At 32.6% G+C, this 11642-nt stretch overlaps 1 protein-coding gene across 1 annotated transcript; it reads right to left on the bottom strand.

Moving 5' to 3' along the window:
• Positions 1-5854: 5854 nt before the first annotated feature.
• On the bottom strand, positions 5855-8831 carry LOC134247435 (pancreatic triacylglycerol lipase-like; the record flags this gene model as incomplete). Its single annotated transcript, XM_062729803.1, has 5 exons — positions 8788-8831; positions 8127-8392; positions 6567-6786; positions 6286-6387; positions 5855-5925 (listed from the first exon to the last, which is right to left on the bottom strand). Coding segments are annotated over exons 1-5 (687 nt in total), but the record flags the coding sequence as incomplete, so codon positions are not given.
• Positions 8832-11642: the final 2811 nt, after the last annotated feature.

An 11642-nucleotide genomic window follows, 5' to 3' on the forward strand; every position in this document is an offset into this window, starting at 1 on the left:
CGTTCTGTTTGTCTGTTTATTTTTTTCAAAGTACATTCATATGTACATTCAAAAGTACAGCATATTAAAGGGGCATGAGAACAGTTTTAACTGATTTAATGAAATTTTAATGATCATTGATTAACAAAAGATATACATGTACAGGACTGAAAATTGTTCTTACTGATAACAAGGATCATGCCTTGTTTTTGTTAACATTTAGAAAATATTAGTATTGGCAAATTGGACGATTTTTAGTAACTGGTTACTCGCTTCATCTTCCGATCGAGTAGCCGGTTATTGGATAATTTTTCGTAAAAGTATCCACATCGATCTTTTATTCATCTTATGCTTTACTTATCGGTAGTAGTAATACACAAATATACTGTTATGGACATTATATTTAAAATACACACAGGCAATATTGTGAACGAATTTTGATTTTAGATTAAAGAAAATAAGAAATTTGACACACGAAGAAAACAAATAAAGACATCGTCAATCACTGTCTCACAATTCCTTTTCTTGTGCTTTACTTTTCAGTCCCCGAAATATGTCGCTATCAAGGAAAATATAATTATCTAGTACATACTCCGTAATTAATAGTTAATTTGTTGAGAATGTAAATCAACTGTTCTTTCTTACAGTTACATTTCAAGCTTAATTTTTCCGAGGCGGCATCTCGTTATGTTGAATTATCAAATGAGGTAATCATAACCCAGACCTTCAAAAGTTGTATACCGCAAGCCATCAAAGCTATTAATTATATAAACTGTGTAAACTAATCAAAACAATTTGATCCACCACAAGCATGAATTAGAACAAGTCAAACGGTACCTAAAATTAACGAAATGTGTAAGTATATAATTTATAAACTATAAAACAATCATTTTATATGCATTTACTATGTATATTTTTTTCATAGAGTAACCGGATTGCAGTTTTACTAACCGATACTCGCAGCGTTCGACGGTTTACTCGTTGCCAGCACTTGAAGATATGTTTTGAACAAAACTAGATTCAGCAATTCATTAGAAAATGTCTAATTTCTCTAATAACTTCTTTATTGAAAAAAATTGTTTTGACAAACACATTTCAGCATTTCAACAAAGGCCTCGAGTTCTAAATCTGGTCTTGAAACTTGACTGAAATGGAATTAAAAAAAATGCGGATCATTAGAAATACTTTAGATAAGTGTTGGTAAACATTAAAAATGGTATGTAATTTTTGGCTGAAAATGTGTTCAGGCCCCTTTGATAATTCAAATGCTGTTACTGGGCCATCCTTCTTGTTCACATAATGTCTTCTGGTCACAAAAAGCTAGGTTTAATTAGTAAGCAGGGGAGGGGAGGGGTACCCCTCAGAAGCATCCAGATTCCATCCCTCATATTTAGATGTCCGTGTTTCCCTTGGCCCCGATTTGTTTCATGTCAATGGTTCTCTGGGATTGAATACCATTCGAAATCTCTATATTTAACTTTACCCAGAGAGCATGTACATATGCTGGTTGATATAATGCTTTATAAGCATATGCTTTGACACACCCAGAGATTCCACATACCAAATTGAACCAACAGAACAATAGAAACATCACACAAGCAGTTTTTTTGCAAGTAGTGCACAGCATTGTATTTGTCTTCTCTGTCAAGTCGTCGGTTAAAAATTTATGAGAGAAACGTTTTTTTTTAATTCCAATAATACATGTTTAATTCACATTGTTCGAGAGATATGATATATAAGTGGATGTTGGTAATTCCTCTTCCGGCATGGTTTTGTTTATGTACTGATATTTCAAGATTATACTAAGGAAGTTTCTCATCTTTTGAATTTGTGTACTAATAACCTAAAGCATGTTAAAGACTTTCGATCCTGCTATTTAAAGTCTGAAATTTTTTTTTCAAGTCTATTTTTTGTTTCTCCACGCATAGCTTAATTAAAAATCAAATCAGAATATGGTGGTCAATATGCTTCTTTTGGAGCTACAGTACATTAAATCTGACCTTTTTGCACTGAAATCTATGTCTTAATAAATAATTACATCTTCAATGTTTTCCCTGTAATATTTTTATCCAAATAAAGCATGGTACAAAATAAACTATAAGTCTATTTTAAAATAGACACTTTAAATTTTGACGAAGAAAAAGTTTCAAATTCCTACGCATAATCAATTATTTGACCTTTCTGCACTCACAAAATGGGATTTTTCTTGCATCTAATATTTACTCTGAAAAACAAAATGGTCACACAAAAAAGCGCAAGCAATACTTTTTAGTAGTCTATTTTTAGTAACAACTTATGAATAAAAAACAAAAATGTTTTATTTTCTTTTTCTACTCTCCATATGCTTTAAGACAGTATATAATACATGTGGTAAATATCAAAATATAAAAAATGACTTGTGGATGCTTCTTTGTGGAAAGACCTTTAATGAATACTAGGAACTTTGTTCCTTTGACCTTTGATATTTCCATACCATTACCTAAAAAACTTTGACCTTGGCCATAACTTTTGAATGGTAAGGTAAAGTGATTTCATACTTCACACATGTAATCCTTGTGAGATTATCCTTCATTGGATACCAAAAACTTTGACCCTTTGATCTTGAAAAAGGACCTACTTTTAAAAATTCTTCACCATAACTTTGAAAGGTTTAGGGTTACTGCTTTCATACTTTAAATATTTAATCCTTGTGACAGGACCTTTCATTTGATAGCAAAACCTTTGACCTTGGAGTTTGAAAAAAAATATTCCTGGATCATAACTTTTGAAGGGTAAGGTCTTCATATTTCACATACTAGTATGTATTCTTTGTGGAACGACCTTTCATTGCACGCGGGTATGTTAAGGAAGCATATAAGTAATTTCTCGGGAAATTTAGACTTTTTGAAGAAAATTTAGTTTAATAAATTACCATCGCTAAATACAAATATTATGAAAACCTGATTTCTAAAATTGACGTCATCTTGCCTACTATGACGTCATAATGCAGCACTGATTTAACCAAGGAAGAATATTTTGTATGCTTCCATATTCCCCCTGCGCATACCAACAATTGTGACCCTTTGACCTCTATCATTCTGACCTCTAGATTTCTGTACTTATGGAATACCTTTAGCCTTGGCCTTATTTCGTATTTTGTATTTCGCAAGAATATCCTACTTTTGGTATTAATATATTTAATTTACATTTAAGAAAAGTTTAATCTTCGCTATATTACCATAAAGGGGGGGGGGGGGTCATCAGTGTTTCACAAACACATTTTGTTCATTTATCGTGGAATAACGTAATTTATGTAATTTACTGAATTTCTATTTTTTCATCAAAAGGACTTTCATTGCACTAATCTATTTTAAGACAGTTGATACAAACATTTTTTTTTCTTTGGGGGATACTTAATATCATGTCACGAGTTCAGATAAGTGGAAAATTCTTAGAATTTTTTCTCCAAAGAACTGGAAAATGAAAGGACTTGGAAAATATTACTAATATTTCAGCAAGAGACCCATGGGTTTTATAAATCACCTGAGCATTATGCAACAACTTTCCATTGATTGAATTTGATTCATGTTTTAAGCCAGGTGCTATGGAATTCACAATTTTGAAAGAGGAACCATTGATTACTATAACCATACACTTAGCTGTTGCTTAGTTTGGTTACTTAATAACCATAGGCAGGGTAGGGGAACAAAATTGCATTTCAACTAATCAGTTATATTCCGCAATAATCAGTAATTCCTCTACCATACACATGATACACGAACCCCCGATCCTTAGGCCTAGATCCACACATTGCATTTTTTTTGAAAAGGCATCCCTGTTTTCAAAAAAATATTTGATAAATATCAAGGAGCAGATTTCAAACAATTTTCAGTGTAAAAGCACAGCCCCCCTATATGATACCCCTGACCCTGAGGCATTGAATTTCACAATTCTGGAAAATTATGCCCCTTACTCATCATAACTCTATAGGTAGTTCATTTTCTTATTACTATGAGCAGCGAAGAAAATTTTCAAAGATTTAATGTATTTTCAATATACAATCAACAGAATACTGTCCTAACACCAGAACTCCTAAAACAGGTGTAATTAATTTTGGAAGTGTTATTCTTGCTCATCATAACTATGCACTTAGTCAGTTTTTTTTAATACCTAGGAGCAGAGAAGAAAATGTTCAAAGATTTAATGTATTTTCACTATATAATCAATAGAACCTCACCCTAATATCAGAACCCCTGACCCTGGGGCCATAAACTTAAAAAATTGGAGGAGGCATTCTTGCTCATCATAACTATGCACTTGGTTAGTGTATTTGATCTCACAGATTATCACTTTGTTCCCTCAGATTACACAATCCAGTATCTTGGATTGAAATTATTCTCGCAGTTTCTAAAAAAAAATGTTCCCCTGGAATGTAAATCCTTCTCATAAAATAATTATTATTTTTCTGCTCATATCAAATATGGCAAAAAGTCTTTAATGACTAGAATATAAAGGAGTTCACACCCTACGTTTTATTAAATATTACTACAGTAAAACTCGGTTATAACAAAGTCACTGAGACCTATGAAATTACTTCGTTACATCCATAATTCGTTATAACTGTTCATGAAATTCATTAAATTTATAAAGCTGGGGATCCAAGCTAGAAGACTTCGCTACATCCGTAAATTCGCAAAATCCGTGTTCGTACTAAACGAGCTTTGCTGTAGATTGTTAATTAAAATTATTATTAAATTTTTTTTGAATGAATTCATGATGTCTTTATGAAAAAAAGGTTTCAATCTAAATGTCAAGTTTTACTCTTGTATAGAAGTAGTTTGTTCTGATTTTCAACATACTCTCACTATGTACTTAAAGAGGATAATCAACCAGCAGATAATAATAAAAAAGAATAGAAAAAAAGGTATGCATGTGCAAAGCAAAATTTTATTGTCACAGAAATACATTTTATTCAGTTCCGTTAACTCTACAGTCCGGGACGTAATACTGTCCCGTGACATTCTTCGTGGCGTTGAAACCCCAGAAAACACACTTAGTCCAGCTACATTGCGACTGAAGGAATTTCTGGAAGGTACACTCACAGGCTCTAAGCTTGCAGTTGTCAAAAATAGACTCCACGTAGTATCCAATTGCCTTCAAGTGTCCACAAGCTTTTTCAAACGTTGCATCTAAAAGAAAGGTTGGATTATATCTTTGATTGTGTCTTTTAAGATTGCTTTTTTGCTTTTACTTTAGAAATATATTCTACAAGCGAAAAACATTTTGCTAAATGTTTTCTGTAAAAGAAATCTTGGAATATTTCTAACAAAAAAAAGGATATTAAATTCATATGTTAGGAATTTTGTTTCATTGTTTGTAAACGATGCAAATACGAATCCCTGGTCTATCATAAGATTATAAATATTCTCGGATCTCTATTCCAATTTTTGCATAAGACATTATGTATCAATCTTGAAATAAAAAAAATGGGAATAAAAGACTTAACGGTATAATCACAAATTTTCGTTTGGATAAAATTTCGTTGATTTGTCATAAAAAATAGTTTAGCGGACATTAAGTTCGTTGTTTTGAAAGTAACCCTATTCAATATATAGTTATATAAAATTTTGTGTGGGATTTAAATTTTCGTTGATAATTATTAAGAACGAAATAAAGGAAATTTAATAACCCATGAATATTTGTGCTTTTACAGTATTTTACTTATTTACTTTATCGCTATATCCTTTATATTTTCATGATTTTTTTAAAGAAAAAAAGTTATTTGTAGCAAGTGCCCAGTGTTGTATTCACTATTCATTTCAGAGATGTTTTGATATTGTTAGTATATAAACACAGAATCAAGGACATTCTGATTTACTCTTCAGATCCTGAATGTACATCCTGGTTGACGTTTCCCTCCATTTACATAAATATCCACATCACCGCAAGCCTTTTTCATTCCATAACCTACATCAATTGTAATATATCCGGTATAGTTGAATGACTATACAGTTTATATACGTAAAAATGTTTACAAAATGCACTTCGATAAAAAGCATGAAAATCTTAATCATTCTCAGTATTTTTAGGATATAGAAATGGTGTTAATCTATCAAATTTGCAAGAAGTTAAGAATTATAAAATAATAGAAACTATTCAGTATAACATCTGCTGCTATACAACAGTTGCATATTTTTGGAATATTGTATAATAATAGTCACTCTTTTCTTGAAGTAAAGATCGAGTGTGCTGTTTAAGTCATATATCTTTATACCAATGCCTTCTGCATTTTGTGTCAAAGATGTATTAAATAAGCTTTCCTCTTACCGTTTTGTCGGGCATCCGTGTGAATAATGTCCACAAACTGAGCAGATTCTTTGTTGATTCCAAACTCGGAAATTACAAACAAAGGACTGGATGGATCGAGACCTGAAAAGGATACATTCTATCACCCACAGAATTTTATTTAGTTAGCTTGTGTTTGAACATCATTTACCATTAATTGCTTAAACAATAGTACTCACCGAGAACCACATTACTATGAATCAATATTTTAGCACCTGCAAATTGACAAGAATGTTTATTATAGCGGAGATTCTAACCCTCACCTGTAATACGGCCAATTTGTCCACTTGACAGTCTTCCAACCTGTGAAGCGGCATGTGCACCGAGACCTTGCCCAATAATATGAACCTTTTCCAGAGGAATTCTGTTTTGTTTCAGAACTTGGTACACGTACGCCCCGACTGTCTGGGTATTGGAGGCAGCTTGGTCGTAATCCTCCCTCGTCCCTGTCGCCCAGTCAATCATCAGGACATTCAGGTTTCTCTACAGAATGATTAGAGGATGCAGATTTTGTATTCAATGTGTTAGCTTTATATATTGTGTGGTCCTTGAAAAGAAATATCTAACATTGACAGACTGTAATTAATCAGGAGTGGAACTTGATTTCATTTACATTGTACATGTACCCAAGGAAAAGGTACTGTGTAAAGATTACAAGGAAACGCACTGCTTATTATAATAACCGAATCGCCTAAAATATACATATAGTCCTGACATACGAGGGTTGTCCCAAAAAGTCATAGACAATGTTTATAATTTTTTAATCATGCAACCAATACTTACCAAATTTTGCAAAGACATAATATAGTCAATGATCTTTAAAATTGCGAATTTTTAAATACATATCTTTCATATTTATAATATTAGGACGATTTATGTGAAGGCTGATAAGGCCTGTCGGCGCACGGACAAAATTCGGAATAATTTACTCTTATAACTATTACATTTGCTTTTATTTCTTAGGTACTGTGTAATACATTGAACTCAAATTTAAATCACCGAAACCAGAATAAAAATCTTAATATTATGTCAAAATTTCATATAAATATCATTTGACACAGACGATTGGTGTCATGATCTTCATAGTATCGTTGAAATTTAGTTTGATGAAAATGACGTCGTCAAACGTGTAGTCGGCGCACAGAGATGTAATAAATTGTGCTGGATATGGTTAATATACATCGGAGACGGGAAAAAAGAGTACGGAAGTGACATTTCATACCAGATTTTAATAAAGAAATTATTTTTAAATCGCACGATATTCAATGAGAGTTTTTCTTTTGTACCGAAAATAGTTAATAGCGGCATGTAAGAAGAAGAGTACTGTTTGATAAACACAGAAGATGTGGAAAAATCTGAACCACGAAGAACGTCAAACAATCTGTATTCTTTTTTGCCTTTAATGTAAGGCAAACTTTCGACTTAATTTCGACTGAAATGTGAATCTGATTAAAAAAAAAACAAGTAAAAAAACAAACGGACAGTAGTGAATTCAAATACCCTTTTATCAAGAGTGGACTATCACTTAAAAAAATTATTGAATGTTAATATCAGCTTCATGAAGCAGACAAAGAGATCATGACGTTATATAAGAGACGTAATTTACGCTTGCTTTCGTGCGCCGGTCTACACTTATATTCTTTCTTTATTTTTTCATAATTTTGTTATAAGATGTGATATCATCATGAAACTTGAAGTGCATGATCATAAAATGTTACTCTTTGCTATGACAAGGAAAGAAATTCAATGAAGCAAAGAGAAACAAAACTGTTTTACCTGTCTACGACTTTTTGGGACAACCCTCGTAATTACATCAAGCTAACCTTCCTCAACCCAATAGCTAGATCTTGTATTCCTGGTAGCGTAGTGTCCACCAAATATCCATGAATGACGACAGCAGTTTCTTTCGTCTTATCAAAACTTTCTGGTAGGACCGTGTTTTCAGTAATTTTATCTACTCCCTCCACCCATATACTTCTCAGTCTCATCTCCTCTGGAGTTTCTGGTGTTCTGTTGAATCTCTTGCCCATACACATCTTAACAGCCAGGATTGCAAAACACAAGCTTGTGGCCTTGTGCATCGTTAAGACTGAAATTGAATGTACAGGTTTCTTTTTCAATAAAAGTAAACCATTTATCTAGTTGATATGATGGACAGTGATATCTGAACAAAACAAAACATAAACCTGAATGTATCAACAAATAAGCGATAGAATTTGCAAAAAATATATCATTAACAATACGGGTTAATCTCCAAATTTCACTAAAATAAAAATTTTATTTTTAAATTATTTTTAATGACTTTAAATGCAGCATCTTAAGTAAATGTACGTGCTCATAGAGTCAAAGGAGATGTTTATATAAAAAAAGACGAGGAGGCCGGAATAAGAATGGGTGGAATCTATAGGAATTAAGACAAACACAATATTATTATTTTACAGAAAATGTGTTAAAGGACAGGAAAATAATGCTATTGAAATATACCTTCGCCAGAGTTTTCAAGCGGTTCCATATAGGAATGTGCCTCCCCTGAAATAAAATGATTTTATAATCTTTTCTTCTCAACTATTTTTGTGGAGTTTTAAATGTTGAGCAGGAATACCGAAGAAATTGTGGTTGTTTTGCAGGACTATGGACGTAATATACAAGCAATGCAATTTATGATTTTTGAATGTTTCCTCATATAAATATATAGTGTACATACTTTTACCATTGACTTGAACCCATTGACATGCTGCAATAAAAATCATATCAAAGGTCAATAATGCAATTTATCGTATAGACTCCATCTTAAGTACTGAAACAAAATTCTCATACAGTGAAAGAACATAAACTGTCTTACGTGAATGTACACAATGGTAATGGTACTGTCCCATGATGAGAGTTTACTGAAATGGTCTCAACCTCTACCGTTCATCTATCTGCGTTCTTTAAATACACTTCCTTTTAAAGACAGCGTCCAATATGTTCACTGAGATTTACAATATGTCAAATAACAAAACTATCACTTACTGCTCTTGCTTGCTTCTAGTATGACATATGATGGCATTCATAACAGATATATGGTTGGTTGAAAGAGAATATGATGTATAACAGCTCAACAAAACGTGTTCTAAATTTTTTAAAGAACCTTACTTATGAAATGTTGAAAGATAATCTGCAACAGGTTGCACTAGAATTATCAAACTGCAATTTGCATTATTTGAAAGTCATATTTCCGGTGCACATTTCAAAAATTCTCATTTGACTTGAGTCTAATTCGTTATATAACTAGTAACGCATCGCTTGTTATTCTTACAGTGTAGTGTTTAATTCTGACATTGAACAAATATTACAGATATTCCATTCAATCTAAATAATCTTGAACGAGTGACCATCTGTTTTATTAAACAGCTGCATATCTATATTCTTATGAAACTTTTAAAGTTTGGTTCATAGTTAAACAAAGAATAGTAAATATACATTCACTGGAAGAGAAGGTTTTGTGAATTACTAAGTCATTTCTTCCTGCTGAAAATGTAATTGAGTCACGGAGTCTGGCCATCACTATTATTGAGGTAAGCCCCTGAAGTAGATCGCCACATACTTTGAATGTGTATTGGGGATATTACTATCCCATTTTAACTATATATACCGGTTTATTAAGAAAAGGAGAAAAGGAGTGACATACAGTGTAGTAACTTAGGGAAATAGTTAAAAAATAAACTTACTTGTCGAGAGCTTAAACCAGCTTGTAGGAAGAATAATATTTCAAAGAATATTCTCTACACTGCACATTAAAGAATTCTGATTAGTTTGTGATCGAATAAGTTTGAATAAATAGGAGATATCACTTTTTGATCTGAAATCCTTTAAAATTATGTGTCACGACTTGCCGATGGAGAGCTACCAATTTTTCCTATACTCGGCACTGGTGACCATAGAGCAGGGAGGGATCTTTTTCATACCAGCAGCAACTGCGACATGGAACCTAGCTTTATACGGTCTCATCCGAAATATCTGTCTACACGTTCCACAGTGGGATTCGAACCCGCGACGTAAGTATCCAGAGATCAGACGCTCAAACCACTGCACCACATGAGCGACAAAAAACAATAAGAACTAACCAATGTAAGCTGACGGAAAATTAAAAGGTCTGTGGTCGTATGTTGTAGACAATGGATTAAAGCTTTAGTATTTCTCATTAATACAAAACATGATTGACACTCTTCCTAAGTATTAACAGTAAAATTAAAATTTATGAAAGTGCAAGGATGTGTCAATCAAACCCGCCAAAAAATTTGAAGTTTTAATATCTTTTAAATGAAATAAGATTTTAAATTAATTTTTGTGTGAAATGCTATTTAAATATATAAGTCGTGATATTATATAGAAAACATTAACTTCAAATCTGTGTCCAAGTACCTTTAATACCATTCTCTGTAAAATGTGCTCATTTTGTTTATAAACATTATATATTTAAACATCAAGTAGCATAAACCTTTGTTACGTTTTTGCTAATGTTATATGTACCATAATTTTAAAACCCAAAATCCGGCTTTCGGTTTACCACGAGTAGGCCCTTACTATAAAGTGGACTGTCAAACACATTATGATGACGTAGAAAACCAAATACAATACTTTCGAAGACAATGTATGTAATGTCATCATTTTTTTTTACGGTGAATGGTGACGTAACATACATTGGCTTCACCATTGTCTGTAAAGTAAAGTGGTGGTCAGAGAAGATCAGTCGGTAGAGCGCTTTCTCCGTGATCGGAAAATTGTTTGTTCGAATCACGGCTTCGACCGACCTAAGTCGATAAAAATAGATAGCAACTGTTCCTGCGCCAAGCACTCGGCACTTTGAAGTGAAAGTTGCGGGTCATTCGGATGAGACCTTAAAAACTGAGGTCCCGTGTCACGGCAGGCGTTGGCAGGATAAAGATCCCTCATTGCTCAATGTCCCTGAGTGCCGAGTAAAGGTCTAAAAATTTGAAGCCGTTCACCTGTATATGGTTACGTCTCTATATGAGTGAGAAATTTTAAAATCTCATGAATAGATGCACATTAATTGTCAAATATTAATGCCAAATGTTACCCTTCATTACAGTTAGATGCTGTTTGTTTAACAATATATCAGATCTAAAAAAAATTTATATTCTTGAAAAAATTAAAAACTAATTAATTCAAGGGAAAGTCTTTTTTCCCCATGGAAAGAATTGTTAGACTGAGTATATATTTTGATCAATGCATACTCATGCCGATAAGTATTTTGAATTAATTTTTGTTTTACGCGTTAAGCTGAAAAAAACCCCCCAAAAAATGAGTCCACATCCGTTTGTTTCACACAGTGTATA

The sequence above is a fragment of the Saccostrea cucullata genome, unplaced genomic scaffold (genome assembly GCF_032062105.1).
Source record: "Saccostrea cucullata isolate Sc308-1 unplaced genomic scaffold, CSIRO_AGI_Scuc_v1 ctg2021, whole genome shotgun sequence".
NCBI classification, from domain to species: domain Eukaryota; kingdom Metazoa; phylum Mollusca; class Bivalvia; order Ostreida; family Ostreidae; genus Saccostrea; species Saccostrea cuccullata.